At 36.4% G+C, this 15,500-nt stretch overlaps 2 protein-coding genes across 2 annotated transcripts; one reads left to right on the top strand and one right to left on the bottom strand.

Moving 5' to 3' along the window:
- The first annotated feature begins 6,761 nt into the window (after window positions 1-6,761).
- On the top strand, window positions 6,762-7,613 carry LOC113329000 (LOB domain-containing protein 12-like). Its single transcript, XM_026575977.1, has 2 exons — window positions 6,762-7,011; window positions 7,159-7,613. Exons 1-2 carry the CDS (start codon window positions 6,856-6,858, stop codon window positions 7,576-7,578), a joined length of 576 nt encoding a protein of 191 aa, XP_026431762.1. The 5' UTR covers window positions 6,762-6,855; the 3' UTR covers window positions 7,579-7,613.
- Window positions 7,614-9,914: 2,301 nt separating this feature from the next.
- LOC113329157 (cytosolic endo-beta-N-acetylglucosaminidase 1-like) lies at window positions 9,915-14,671 on the bottom strand. The gene is made up of 12 exons (XM_026576123.1): window positions 14,066-14,671; window positions 13,793-13,930; window positions 13,258-13,367; window positions 13,054-13,165; window positions 12,802-12,909; window positions 12,500-12,612; window positions 12,299-12,380; window positions 12,115-12,195; window positions 11,936-11,991; window positions 11,704-11,839; window positions 10,618-11,383; window positions 9,915-10,475 (listed from the first exon to the last, which is right to left on the bottom strand). Exons 1-12 carry the CDS (start codon window positions 14,585-14,587, stop codon window positions 10,012-10,014), a joined length of 2,688 nt encoding a protein of 895 aa, XP_026431908.1. The 5' UTR covers window positions 14,588-14,671; the 3' UTR covers window positions 9,915-10,011.
- Between the last annotated feature and the right edge of the window lie 829 nt (window positions 14,672-15,500).

Raw genomic sequence — 15,500 nt, 5'->3', positions numbered from 1 at the left:
TTGAATCTAAATCAGGTTTTCATCTAATGGTGAATATTGAATGCTTTGTATACCAAGCTAACATTGATTGCAAACCCTGATTTGAAAGACTATATAAGGGAGAACTCTAGCAACTGGGAAAACTAATCCCCACACATTCTGTGTGATACTAGTTGTGCTAAGCTAGAGTCGATTATCCTTTAACTTTTAGTTTCTTCTTCTAAACCAGGTTAACGACTTAAAGACTTCATTGGGATTGTGAATCCATACTAATGTTACTTTTCTTGCAGTTGTATGATCTGACCTTGTTGTTTCTATTGTACGCGTACAATTGTAATAACTGTCTTGAGATTTCTGTCTCCGATAGTCAGGATAAAAAGTAATCACAAACATCTTCGTCTCATCGTTTGTGATTCCACAATATCTTTTTTCGCTGCGTCGATTAAGACCATCGTGAGGTGATTGGTAATACTAGGCTATTCTTTAGGAATATAAGTATGGTTTATCAATTGGTTCTTGTGCACCTTGATTTATCAAAAGACGGAACAAAACTCGTAGGTATATTCGTGGGAGACGAATTTATCTATTATCGTAGACTTTTCTGTGTGATACAGATTTGTTTACTAAAATCTTCGACTTTGGGTCGTAGAAACTCTTAGTTGTGGGTGAGATCATATAAGGAAATCAAGTACGTAATATCTTGCTGGGATCAGATACGTATGAGCATAACTGTACCTCGTATCAGTGTGATATTGGTTGGGGTTCAACTACAGTCCATACCGAAGTTAGTTTGGAGTAGGCTAGTGTCTGTAGCGGCTTAATACAATGTGTGTTCAATCTGTACTAGGTCCCGGGGTTTTTCTGCATTTTCGGTTTCCTCGTTAACAAAATTTCTCGTGTCTGTGTTATTTATTTTCCGCATTATATTTGTTTATATAATTGAAATAATACAGGTTGGGCGTTGTGAGAATATCCGACCTTTTGGTTGTTGACTTAAATTGATTGACACTTGGATATTGGTCTTTGGTACCATCCAAGTTTATCTCTCTTGTATTTAAATTGAGACTCGCAGTTTGTTTGAGTAAGATTTAAATCGAGAGATTGAGATATAAACTCTTTGATATACTTTTTGTCTAGGTTGAGTCTGACTGTCTAGTTGATTCTCTAGAAAGTATATTGGAGTTTTTCCTTACAATTACTAAGCGAAATATTGGGTGTGGTTGTTAGACCCCGCTTTTTCAATAAGTACGCACTTCTGAATCACCATGAAGGAAATCCATCTTAACATCTAGCTGTGCTTTAGAGCATTCAAAACAACTACAGCAAGTAATGTTTTAATGTAACTATGTTTAACAACCATAGAAAATACCTAATTATACTCAAAATGCCTTCTCTTTGGGTAATCCCCTTTGCAACAATTCTTTCCTTGAACCATGTTCATTCACCATCAATTACATGGTAGACTTCCTTCCTGGTTGGGTTCTATATCCAACTTGTTGGTTCTCGTGTGACAGTCCACAAATTCTATGGTTAGTGGGGGAATCATGTAACCAAATGCAACTTTTCATTGCTATAAATTATCGATATCTTGTTGAGCATGCTTTGAATAAAGGGAAGGAGTTGCTAGCCAAATTCAATTTCTCAAGGAGTTACTGATTCAGCTTGGACAACAGAAGTTTCTGACCGTTCATACATTTTTGAGCATAACTGTTATCGGAGTTGGAAAACATGACAGTAAAAAAGGCTAGGAATAGCATATTGCAGAGACCTCATTGGATATTATTATGAAGAACTGGTACGTTTGAGCGTGAAATTTAAAGGAAGGATTGTTAGTACTGTTTAAGTGTAATCTTTAATTGTGGATGAGAAAAGGTACGTGGTCGTCTTGTTAGAAATTATGCCCATCTTAACTAACACGTCTTTCTCATTAATGGTGAACCGTGAACCAGATTAGTACGAGATAAATTACGTCCTTAAGGACCACGGTTGAACTCAAAATATGAGTAAAAACCATGAGATGTGACCTCTCTTTGGCGCACTCTCATGGATCTTGGTTGATACTTGGTGTATGACCAAGTGGGATGTGATTTAAATTCTTGTTTGTTGGAAGTTGTGGGGGTGTAGACTGTGGATGAATTGTCTCAGTAGTCTCTTCTTTTTCTCTTCTCACTGAAAACAGAGGATAATGGTGGCTCTCGATTAATGGGTCTTTTGCCTCTCCAAAATCCTCTGCATAACCGTTTTCTCTAAACAATTATCCAAACCTATTTTTTTCATCAAAATTTTCTTCTTCAAACCTAGATTTACTAGGATTGAATCTGAATAATCAGATTAACCAAGTAAATTTAGGTTTGTAATTGTACGGTTTCTTGCTTTCAATAAAAATCACATTGTGTATACAATGGCTATTTCATGCCTTAAAATAATTTAGAATTTCTTTTTAGGTCTCTGATATTGTGTATACAATGGCTATTTCATGTCTTAAATAATTCCAATTCTAATCGCCGTTAGTGCGTTTTTTTACAGCCCGTGGGCTCTTGTGTTGAAATCCGATGAGAGATTGAAGCATATCTTGGAAGACGATGAATTCTGACGTGACCATGATCAATATTCATACAAAGAAGATCAATGGCTATTGGAATGGATCGTGATTTCGAAGCTTAGCATAAACTACTTCTTCGGAAAAGTATTTTATCTTAAAGAGGAAGAAATCTTTAAATGGTTTAATGTCAATCAATATACCATTATTCTGATTAGTCTTTTCCATTTTATTGGGTTTCATGTAGATCAAAATATTCACATTGTAAATTGTTTGTATCAATCTGCAATGTATAATGATGAAACAGGAGCCACTTATTTTGTGTAACAATCCAAACCTCAATTTGAACGAGGGAATCAAATAAATAAATTTAAGGGTTTTCGGAAGCCCCTCTTTCCATCAAAAATAAAAATAAAACTTAATGGGCATTTAAGTGTAATATGTTATGCTAAGCTAACTGTTGTGTATTTCAGCCCATTAGTTTACTGTTGCTTCTTGGTTGCCGAGCAACGCAACGAATGGTTGACGAGAAATCCTCAGAAATTCAAAAGCTCACTATCGGCCCTTGGAGTGAATGCTATTGTTCCCGGCAGACATGACCGTTGGAATGATCCTAATCGCTTCATTGACAAGATATAAGAAGAGTGATCGTAATTAACATGCTACTCAAATTTTTGAACGAATCAGCATATCATCAGTAAGGTACGCGAAGCGAATGTGTCGGACACATGGTATACACCTAATTAAGCACGTACCTTGATGATATTTATACAGCTAAAACAAATTTAGCTGATCAACATCTTTGAAAACACTATTGATTTTTATAATGCTACTACGGCAATGCGAAATTGCGAACCAAGAACACATGGAGATTGTGGACCATTGGACATTTCTACTAAAATGTTATGTACGAGCAATCAACCAGTGCTAAGACGTAAGGTTAGTTGCCACTTGCCATGCACCTAACCCCTACACCACCACTACTACTTGACCAAGATTATTCCCCGTGCTACATGGGATTATGAGACATATTACTCAAATTTCAAAACGGAAGACACTTCTAATGTTAGAGACTCAGAATTAACTAGAGAGAAAAACCATGTATGCTTTCTCGAGGAGAAGAAGAATCTTGCACTCCAAAAACCTATACAGCTCATTTTAATGCATATGTTTTGCGTTGGAGATAGCATGTTTTTTTCCTCCATTTCCCCTATAAGAAGATGTCTGTTTTTTGTTTTTGTAGCTAGAATCAGTCTAGGGTTATTAGAAAAGAACAAGGGGTTGGATTATTATGCATCGTAGTATTTGAATATTGATATTTGACAACCATGAAAAGAGAGCTGTCTTCCTCGGAAGAGAAGATGTTGCGATTAAGATAATTAGATGTCACGTGAAGTGCATTTAATGCAAAATGTGAGATTAACTAAGAAGACCATCTAGGGTTCTACAACCATTACCAATACAATCTAGCCACTGCTCTGCTCTCTAGAAATATTGGTTAGACCTTAGTTTCATGTCGGATCTCAATTAATGAACCTTGGATGTTGTTTTTTTTTAAAGCTGTTGCAGTATTTGTTTATCGATGAAAATCACTTCCCTCTTTTTGATCTCACGGGCTTAATTATCTAGCTATCTCACCTACCATACTCTTGAGTTTATGAAAAGAAATTTGGGGTATGGGGCGGCGAAGGTATTTTGGGTACTAGCTATGGGGCAGGCAACCTTGCTGCTATGCATATCAAGTATCAACTATCAAGCTTGTAATTGTTACGAGCTATGTCCTCCACTCGACACTCAAAATCTGAATAGTACAACCCTTTTAAGGCTCCAACTTTTTGAGAGAAATGCCATGTACTAGCAAGTCTTTGTGATTATTTGCCATGCACGTACTGTTTTGAGGTGACTTTTTTTTTTCAAGACAGCAAGGTTTTGAGTGATGAGGTTGACGTGACCGGATTTGTTCACCTACCAAGCAAGAATAAAATTAAAGGGAAGAAGCTAATGACTTTCTATTGTTTGTTTGTTTGTTGTTGAATACATCAGTCACTGGTTCGCAATCAGAAAGAAAAATGAATTTAAAACACACACAAACTCTTAACTGAAAATAGATGTAATAGAATAAAAATAAATTGAAAAATAAGCTCAAAACAGATCAAAATTTTGACCCCAATAATAATACATCGATGCATATATATGCTTAACTTCGTGATTGGCCCATGAGTCCATGACTTACTACAATGAAAAATATTGAAAAGAGAAAGGCCAATATGGTTGACTTAGTAAGGTCATTCTGGCCAGCTAGTTGACCGAAACTTAATCTCAAAACCATTCGTTTTGGGACTAAAATTTGAGAAGTGCAGCAGAAATCATTGTGTCAGTTAAGCAGATCATAGTTGATAAAGAAACTTTCAAATTAGCTCTGCACAAATTTTGAACAATTGTGAAAGGAGTCAAAGGACTCGTATGAGCATGTAACTGGACCTTTGTGGTCTCTGTAATTTCCTACTCCATAATTTTGTTCTTAGTACTCCCTTTGTTTCGGAAAAAACGATACTCTCATTTGTTTATTTTCTCGTTTGCCTTTTTTTCTTCCTGAAATCCGAAACTCTCTTCTTTTTTTTAAAGAATGCACGATTCATGAAACTAGTTCTACATTCGCAAATGGTTATTCATGGTATGAACTATGAACATTAGAATTCAAAATCGTATAGTATACAGTAGTAAATCGTATAGTATACAGTAGTCACTCAACAAAACTAAAACATAGTTTGATTTTTGATTTAAAATAAGGTTAATAAATTAATTGTTGGATAAGTACACCCAGAACGTCGTTAATAGCGTCGAATTAATTACGAGAGAGAAAAGATGAGTAGTAGTCACGTGAATGTCTGTCAACAAACATTCATCACCTCGAGTTTTTCTTAACTCAAATGGTCTCTCAAGATTGTGTGTGTCTCTTCATTAACTCCTAACTCTAAACCCAAATTAATTAATTAATTATTCTCTCATCACTCTCTTCATTAATGTTCAAGAAGAGGAGGAGAGGACACATTGGGTTCCAAAGAAAAACAATACTAGAAATACTAGCAGCATTAGAAGAACAAGAGTCAAAAAGTGGCAGAGCAATTTACTTGCATGGAAAAGAATATTGATGTTGGCATATTGCTAAGCTAACTGCCAACTCTTCACGCGGCTCGGCGGCGTCAGACATAATTAGTTCGTAGCTACCCCTCTCACCGCAACCTATTTGTAGAGTTAGTGCTTAATTTGACTAAAGATTAAATTTTGTCTGTATGATCAGTTGTAATGTTGTAGTGGTAAAAGTATTAACAAATGTGTGCAAAAGTTTAAAGAAGTTAGTTTACATACCGAACAAGTAATTCCGTTACTACTAGTAAATTTATACCAAATTGCGTAAGGTTAAATTGCAAATGTTGGTCTACATAGTTGAATATTGGGTAAATAGTCGAATTTTGGGTTAAAAAGAGAACTTGTGTTACATGGAAATTTTAAGTTACACCGAGGGTTTGGTTTACAGGGAATTTTATGTAACATGACAATTTATAAGTCTCAAAGCAGATTTTGAGTCACCAAACAAGGTTGGGATCACTGGTTGCTAAATTTTGTGCAGTATTATATTTTGAGTTACAATAATTAATAATACCGGAGTCATAACGTAAATTTTTAGTTACAAACATATATTTCAGATCACAAAAATAGATGTCCGAGTAAAAATTTATATTAGTACAGGATAGCTTTCATATGGAGGTCATGAGAAGAATTTTGAACGAGTACGGAGCATTTGCAAATCACCTGAAAATTTAGAGGCTACAATATGGATTTTGAGTTATTAGTCATACATGATACATCAAGGGGCAAATTACTTGCCAAAATGGAATTTGCAAAATTTTGAGGTATGAAATTTATTTTTGATTATGGGACACATCTTGAGCCATATATTACGAATTTTCAAGAATTAAAAAATAAATTAAAGGGTTTAATAACATTATAAAATGAATCTAGAAAATGGGGAAAATTGGGGAAATCATCTCAATTTCGGAAGCACAAACATTTTCTAAATTGCCGGTTATAAAATACCAATACCTCCTTTCCCGCTCTCATTAGTTTACGCAGAAAGAGAGGCTTAGCTTTCTAGCTATCTAGCTAGGCTTGGAGTCCTACATCCTCAAACCATTATAAATATGTGCCCTCAATCTCAATATCTTTCAACAGATAGCTTGTGTTAAGGTCATTTTTTCCTATCTCACTGCACACAACTTTTCTCCTCTCCTTTTCTTCGCTAAATTTTCATCCCTTTTTCTTCTTGTCTTCTTACTATGGGGGGTAGTTCTCCGTGTGCTTCCTGCAAGCTGTTGAGACGACGATGTGCCAAAGATTGCGTATTTGCCCCGTACTTCCCTTCTGATGATCCTCATAAGTTTGCCATTGTCCATAAGGTCTTTGGAGCTAGTAATGTTAGCAAGATGTTGCAGGTATACAAACAACTACCATCTACGTTTAAATTTAAAACTGCTAATGTTTTGTAGCACCGCGATATGAGATGCCGAAACACTCTACGCATCAGTTTTGATTTAGTCTTGTAAATTGATTACTAATCAGTTTTTTCTTGTTCTGTATAGGAGCTTCCATTACAGCAGCGAGGGGATGCAGTGAGCAGTCTAGTATACGAAGCAAATGCAAGAGTTCGAGACCCAGTTTATGGATGCGTTGGTGCAATCTCATACTTACAAAACCAAGTCTCACAATTGCAAATGCAACTAGCAGTTGCTCAAGCTGAGATTCTTTGTATCCAGATGCAACCAGAATCAACTATGCCTAGTAGTCATCATCAGCTGCAGTTAGATACTCTGAATCATCATCTTACTCATTTCACGTCAGATATTGAGAAATCAGCACTGCTTAATCTTCAAAATCACCATCATTCTAATAACCTCAACATCAACAGTCTACTTCCTTCTCAGTATCTCAACTTTGCATCTTCTAATAATAGTAATGTAATTCACCAAGACCCTCTTAAAAGAGAGTCTCTTTGGACATGATCATAAGTACGTACTACTTTAGTTTCATGATGTTCAATGGAAAATATGTTTGTCAAGATAATGAGTGTCAAATTTTATTAGCTTAACTAACTTGTTTTAACCCAAAACCATACATAGAATAGGATAGATTGAATGCAAGGTCAACTTAAGCCATGTGAAACAAAAAAGATCGAGTAAATTAGGGTTTTGTGTGTAACTTGATAGATTAAACAAAACAAAGGTCATCTAGTTGATTAACGCGTGGAGACAAGGGGCGGTGCACATACATGTACATGTCCTCTGACCTCACTCTCTATGACTCCATTATGGTTCTTCTACTTGGGTGAGTTTTCTTGATCATGCACGTGGTGATGGAGGTGGAAGTGAATACAAGGAAGGTGGATGGTGGAAACTTGGGAATTCATAACATAACAACACCAAACTGAACCCCATGCAGTACTGTTGAATTTGTTAATCCTCAAATATTTGTTATTTAACATTTGAGGCGCGCCTACGATTGCATAACAACACCATGAATACGAATTCCTCTGAGCTTTCAGATTCCACATCTGTTCGTGTGCTCTATAGCAGCAAATCTGAACATTAGAGGTGTGTGCGCCTGTGCACTCACGCACATGATAGCACTACATACTTATTCATTAAATAGTTTTATTGTTTAAGAGCTAACTAGGGCAGTAAAAACAAAAGCAAACCCCTGACATAAGATTCTTCTAAATATATGGTCTTCTTTTGATGATGAAAGACATTTACTAGGTCAAACACATTAGGTAGCTTTCTAAACTCCTACTGTCTGATTTCTTAATTACTCATGAGTTAGTAATAATTAATTATAAGCTCATGAATATTTAATCACTTAATGTATGTACTTAGATAATTAATAAGATTCTGAGCTTTGGGTCTTGTGTTTCCAGAGATCATGTTATCGATACATTTTGTCTTGTCGCAGAATAATACTTGTGTCTGCATGATGCATGGGTCCTCTTTCTTTTTCTTCTTAGAAGAACAAAAATCGAATTCAAAATTCAAAACTAGACATGTTTGATGATTATTAGGAAGAAAATTACTAGAAGCAAGATAGTGATGAGAATGCATTAGAAGGGTTCAGTTTTGATGAGATGAAGCTTCTTTGGTGTGGGGATTAGAGCGAGAGAGTGCATGGTCAGTTTTTTGGAAGTAGGAGGGGATATTTTGTCAAACAATCTTGATATTTGGTACACTTTTTTCTCTAATTTACATAGTTCCGAAGTTAAAAAATTGAGGACCCGAGACATGGTTTTGAGCCTTTTTAGGACTCGAGGATTGTAAAAACTTCTACTACCAAAGTTCCATTGAAAAAGTTTGGCTCTTTCTCTTGGTTTGCTCTAAATAACATGTTCCACTCCTTATTACAAGACTTTACTTACTTACTCGGAAAACTTATTAGCCATGGAAAAGAATTTTGTCATTTCACCGTAGAAAACTTCTTGCTAAGGAAACATTTTTCTTGAAAATAAATAATAACAAAAAAAAACACACACTAATATGGAGATCTTAAGATTTGGGATACCAAAATCACAGCCTAGCTTACATGGTTCAGCGACCGCCCTTAGCTGGTTGCGACGTGATATGTTTTCAATTGTTTATTTTTTTACCGTGTCTGCACTAAATTCAATTACGGATTTCTGTTCAAAAAATAATTAGGATATCGTATGAGGAAATCCACAAGTTGTTAGTATATCATAAAAGTCGTGCACCCTATCACTGACTTGAAGTAATTTTAGACCTAAGTTTGAGTTGTTGTTGTTCATTTTTTTGAATCCAGGCCAAGAGTTGACATAGATGATTCATAAACATGGTTTCGTCCATTGAAAGAAGTAGGGATGAAGAAAAAAGTTACTTGGTTGGTTTATTTATTTTTCATTCTTTAGCTGATTTATTTTGACCTTTAAATGCAGTGGTATATACATTCAAGATCCAGAATAGGATGTCGGCAGGTGATGCAATATAATTACCTAATTTAACTCTATTTCTTTGACAAGGGAGAGCTGACAGAACTGTTTTGAAGTCATCAATCTCATATCACCAATGTGAAATCAGAACAAAAAGATCGGATGTAGGTGTGTGGACTTTTCATTTGTCTGAGAAATGGATGTATACGTACAACTAGAATACGCATCTCATCTAGAATGGGGAAAAATATGTGAGGTCAGTTGTCAAGGGGGGGCATTTGCCCCACTTGCTCAACAATGTGTATTTCACAAACGACGACAGAATGTCTTGCAGACTTGTAGTACAACTGAGTAGGCATTCTCTTGTCATGCGTATCATATATGTTGGCAAAGCGTTTATTAAGTTGGTCGAGAAAGCAAACAAGAGATCTTTATTCATTTTAAGTTGCACCGGTGACAGGAGTTTTAAGCCAGATTAGCATTTTCCATGCTGAAATTTCAGTATCTAAGGTATCTCTCTTGGGTTCTCCATTGTCATTTCGTTTTTGCCACTCTCAATGGAGCTGTAACTTGTAGCTCCTCGTTCAAGCGGCCACCACATTAATCTGCCAGCTACTGCATTTGCGCTGGAATTGATATGGACAATCTTCTCTGCCATGTCGCTTGGAAATACTTGTCTGATCCAATTCTCTTTCTCATGGACCAGCTTCAGTGATGAGTAACCACGATGGTTATCAAATCCACAGCTCATGAATCTCTTCATTGCCATTATCACTTTTAAGATGGTTCTCCAAATCCAACACTCTCCTCCCCACTTCTGAATTTTAAAGACTGTTGTGCTTGCGGAGGATTTTACCTCAAAACTCCAAGACTGAGCTGATGCACTAGAGTTCTGTTTAGGGGACCATCCCGATCCCGAGAGAAGGGCAACACAGGGCTCATTGGTCTTATCATTAATCCCAGGAACCCCTTCATGACAAGTAGAGAAAGTTCTATTAGCATCAATTTTATTTTAATGAACCGACAATTTTACAATAATGTGGAGCTGATTCTATATTTCGGCTCCATGTGTATATACATATGTATACCCGAGAAAGATAAATTTGTTAACCTTGGACATTTAAAAGAAACGCAGGACAAGAGTTGAACTCTTGGAAAGACCCATCAACTCCCCAGGCTTGAATGACAAACTTGAGACTTGAGACACCTGCAGAAACCGATAGACTGGATACATAGTAGGCTTGGACTGCTGCCACACCTAGAAACTCTCTCTTTCCTTCAACTTCCTGCATCTTCCCGTCTACTACTTTTTTGGTTATTTCGCTCACATAGATATTGTACTTCGAGAGCTGGAAACCATGCTCGTCTGTCAACTTCCAAGATAGCCTGAAGTTCAAACTCTTGCTAACTTCAGAACTTGATTTGCTCCAGGAGACAAATTTACCCTTAGTCACCCATGAACTAGATTTTGGAAAAGTCAATTTCTGTTCTGAAGTTCTAATGGTGATGTGACCAAGTGATGCAGAGTACTCCGATGAGGCACTAATCAGTTGAGTGTCTTTTGATTTACCAACTTGCTCTAAAATTAATTCCCTAGACTTGTGCTTTGTCCTGTAACAGACCATGAAAATTTCTCTTAGTGTGTAGCCATTCATCTCCATGCTGCTCTCCTGAATAACCCAATCTGATCCCGCCTGAGCATCTGCTTCCAAATTTGTAACTGCAACTGGCATAATAACTTTATCGAACTTGCTTGCAAATTGATTGAAGGTTATTAAGTCATCTCCTGGGGAAGCAAGAAGAACTGACTTCGTCTCATTTGTGTTATGAGAGAATACAAGGGAGACACCCACTTTTGAGTTCCCATGTGATCTCACCTGCATTGATACGTAAAGTCATAAAATACAATTTCCTACGTGAAAAAGCAGCAAACATTGTTCCAGAAGCTACATGAAAAAGCAGTAAAAGGTTGTTCTAAAAGCGAACATTATGCTTTGTTATAAGACCAATCATTAAAATTGTCTGGTTGCCAAAAAAGAAAACAAAGTCATGAAAGAGTGAAGTTCAATTCAGAATGATAGTTCAACTCAGCAGTCAGAAGTAAGGTCACTGAATAATTTCAGATAAGTTTCCAAGGATGATTCGGGGTACTATTATTTCAGCATATTTTCTCTAGCGAAGGGATGAACCAGCTTACAGAGTATGTAACATGAATTGGCAGATCTGACATTCGAAGCTTCGCTTTAAAAAGCCTTGCTTTGAAATGTGATGTGCCTTCGAGAGTTCCTTTAGCTAAGATGCTCCCTCCTCCATTATAAGATGCACCTTTGAAACTACCATATGAAGGAAATCAAATACAGAGATGTCTTCTTTAATGAGCAGTGGAACAAAAGAGACAGTTAAGACAAATGTGCAACCAAGGAACTTACTCAACAGTCACTTGTATGGGATTTAACAATAATTCCTCGGAACTTTCAAGGACAGGCTGCAAAAAGTACCATTACTGGAGAAAATAAGCACCAACATATGCTTTGTGGAAGACATGTGACAAGTAAACAAGCAAGATAAGACCATTGAAGAAAAAAAAAAAGCTCCGAAAAACTCTTACCTGAAAGGTCTGGCAGGAAATGTTACACCATGGATCCTTCGACACTTGCTTTCCATCAACTGAGAAATGATAACCATGACCCTGGCAAGTATTTAGTGAAGTAAATATGAAAAGTACTCTTGGCGCTTCCTTTGCTTTGTCACATAGATAAAGCAAATAACTAAATAAGATATGAAGTTGGAACCTGATCAAAGTTTGAATAAAAGGGTAGTGATGTTGGGTAGCGTTGAAGTACCCCCCATGATTTTTCAACAAGTCCCCACCAACTACACATCAAGGAAGTAGACATGTCATCATAAAATGAGCAGGAATAAAATGATGGCCAGCAAGACAATGAAGGAGAAGGGCAAGGCTGGATGCTTCACAAAATATGCAAACATATTACAGATTTTCAGCAGTTTGGAAATTAGGCGGTTCCTTGGTTTCGTAGGCCCATCCGGGAGCAAAAATAGCAGCTGACACATCGTCCTTTTTTAGTACATCAAGTGCAATGTAAGTCTGGTAACCATAAAGATTTGTAAGTTAAATTGTTCCATGTTTCACGGAAATACTACATAAAGCAAATAAAGCTGGAATGCCTTGCTTATAAGGGAAGAAGAAACTTCAAATCTGAGTTTTAGAAAGGAACAACGAAAGTACAAAGAAGCTACAAGACGTCAGGACCTACAACTTGGTAAGACAACATACCGTCCACTGACCACCACCAAAAGTATTCCTCCCGAAAATATCGATCCCCATGTAGACATCATATTTCCTCTCACCAGCAACTTCAGCTGAAAGCTTTGGATAGTCTTCCTGCAAATTCATTACAGAAACTATAAATAGAGAAAACCGAGTAATAATATAGTTGGAAGAGCATAGGTTGAACATAGTTGGAAGAGCATAAGTTGAACAGACGAAAACTGAGGAAATCAATAAATGTGGACAAGGAAACGTTACCTGCCATGTATAGTTTACAAAAATACCATCACATATATCAAAAAAAGGTTTGTTCTTTTCATTGAGTTGATCTTGCCAGTAGAGATCACCGTCTATAGTCACACTGTCATACCTGTATCACCAAGTATTGTTGAGAAAAACCAACCACAAAGTGATAATAATAAAATTTAGCTAATGAGAATAAAGATTTCTCTGAGCAGTCACCATATGACTAAAGATCCAGGCATGGAGGAGTGCATCGTTTTTGTCAGATGATTAACAAATTCTTTCATGTTTGGGATTTGCTTCACATCCAATTTTACTTCAATATTGATCTGCAAGTAAGTAATGCCTCCACGTCAAAGATACATTACAACAACAACAAAAATAGTCCCCTACAATCTACTTAGTGGAACACAAAAATTTTCTCCTCACATGGCCTTGTAAGTTGTATGTGTGATTTCTCAATGATTTCACTACAGCTTTGCAGCTACTAATTCTCGTAAGCACCTCATACTAAAATATTAATTCATCCTGCAATGTACAACTGAATCAACAAAATTACTACATCCATACCTGAACTCTAAACTGAAACCCACCTAAATCAATGTCTATACTCTTCTTTGAGAACTATATTCACACACTAGATCTATTGCGCATTATCTCTCTGTTCTCATACTAGTCCTATCCCAAGATTTTCACAAGCATATGCACTACAATCCACAAAGCTCAAACAAGAAACAAAATCACAGAACATTACCAGCCAACCATCAAATCCCAAAGCAACTGCAAGCTCAGATAAACGCTCAGCATACAGTCGAGCCGATTCTTTCGTCGCCAAAAGCTCATTACAAATCAGTTTCCCTTCATCCCATTCAGCTATAAATGTTCCCAGTACCTACAAAAACAAAAAATTCACACCACACCCAATATCAAACACCTTGAGATCAGTATTTCAAGTCATTCCACACTGCCACTTTCCAAAAATTGACAAAATTTCAATACAGATTTGATCAAAGACATCTCTGGGTACCTTAACACCATGAGTATGAGCAGTATTAACCCAACAAGGAGGAGGAATTGTAACAAGATTATGTGAAAAATAAACAAAGATATCCATCATATACCAATGCCAATTTGAATAAGCTTCAGAATTCTCCCCTCCTTGTACCCATTTATCATCAATATAACCACCAGCCATATCATGACAAACTAATATCCTCTTCCTATTTGGCAATTTCTTCATCTTGGTAACCAAGGGAACAGAGGATTTGTTAAATGGGTAATGAAACGATTTGTAGTAAACTCTTGAGCTTAATTCTTTAAGGGTTTTAATTGGGTATGAAATTGGGACAGAGGGTTCTAATGGATTGAAAATTGGTGGATCAATAGTTAGTACTTGATTCTGATCATCTGATGATGATTCTGATGCTCTGTTTTGGAGTAAGAGTGAATCCATGGTGGCTTGGAGTGAATTTTGGACTGAGAGAATGAGATTTCTTGCGGAAATTAGGGTTTCGCGTTTTATAATTGAGAAAAGAAGTCGTCTGATCATGGATTGATGATGACTGATTTCTGTATTGGGATCATGATTTTTTCTTAATATTATAAAGTCGGTTTGATTCTTTTCTCCAATCAATAATCCTTAAAGTACTTTATCACGAGACTGACTGATGATGATTATATAGTGCTTCTTCGTGTAACGGAATACAATAGTACTGAGATATACAGTATGAAGGTAACGTATACCCAATGTGGATCTAGTTAAGAATCAACGGTTAAGATTATTTATATTACTTTGCTTAGAGCGAGATTCTTTTATTGATTCGGGACTGTGCTTTGGAAATTTATTTGGGACTGTGCTTTGGAAAATGAGTTAAAGTCAACAACAAGATTTCCAAGGTTTAGATGATTTGCACAGAAGATATGGGTATTTACGTATTTTAATTTAAATATGGGAATCTTGATAAAGTGCCCCACTCTCAATTTCGGTTTAATAAATTGCGCCCGATTTTTTTAACTTTTTAAAACTGCCCTCACTATTAATTTTTTCATCTAATTTAGTTTTCCATCCAATTTTTTACTTATTTACCTTTTACTTGTCATGTTTATCTTCTACTTCATTTTTTCAGGTTCGTCGAGCTCGGTTCATGGATTTAGCGTTCGGGGTTCAGGGTTAGGGGTTTAAGGTTCAGGGTTCAAAGTTCATGGTTCACGATATAGTTCAGGGTTAGGGGTTTAGGATTCATAGTTCACGACATATTTCAGGGGTAAATATGACTTTTTAACAGGTGAGATAAATGCCACCTTGCATTTAACGGGATGGAAAACGTTATTTGAAAAAAACGGGGCAGTTTAGAAAAGTGCAAAAAAAGCGGGGGAACTTTTTTTACCTTGATTCAAAACTAGGTCACTTTATCAAAATTCCCAAATGTAGGAATATTGATAAACTGCCCCACTCTCAATTT

The sequence above is a fragment of the Papaver somniferum genome, unplaced genomic scaffold (assembly GCF_003573695.1).
Source record: "Papaver somniferum cultivar HN1 unplaced genomic scaffold, ASM357369v1 unplaced-scaffold_115, whole genome shotgun sequence".
Lineage (NCBI taxonomy): Eukaryota > Viridiplantae > Streptophyta > Magnoliopsida > Ranunculales > Papaveraceae > Papaver > Papaver somniferum.
Note: the sequence above shows the minus strand (reverse complement) of the source record. Positions and strands in the feature narration are given on the sequence as shown.

What these genes read in the sequence shown, in the direction of transcription:
- LOC113329000 (XM_026575977.1), top strand. Translation starts at nt 6,856, where the DNA reads ATGGGGGGTAGTTCTCCGTGTGCTTCCTGCAAGCTGTTGAGACGACGA. An exon ending in ATGTTAGCAAGATGTTGCAG is followed by an intron (nt 7,012 to 7,158) that starts GTATACAAACAA and finishes TGTTCTGTATAG; the next exon opens with GAGCTTCCATTACAGCAGCG.
- LOC113329157 (XM_026576123.1), bottom strand. Translation starts at nt 14,587, where the DNA reads ATGATCAGACGACTTCTTTTCTCAATTATAAAACGCGAAACCCTAATT. An exon ending in TTGGTGGTGGTCAGTGGACG is followed by an intron (nt 12,613 to 12,801) that starts GTATGTTGTCTT and finishes TATGGTTACCAG; the next exon opens with ACTTACATTGCACTTGATGT. An exon ending in TTTCCTGCCAGACCTTTCAG is followed by an intron (nt 11,992 to 12,114) that starts GTAAGAGTTTTT and finishes TACTTTTTGCAG; the next exon opens with CCTGTCCTTGAAAGTTCCGA.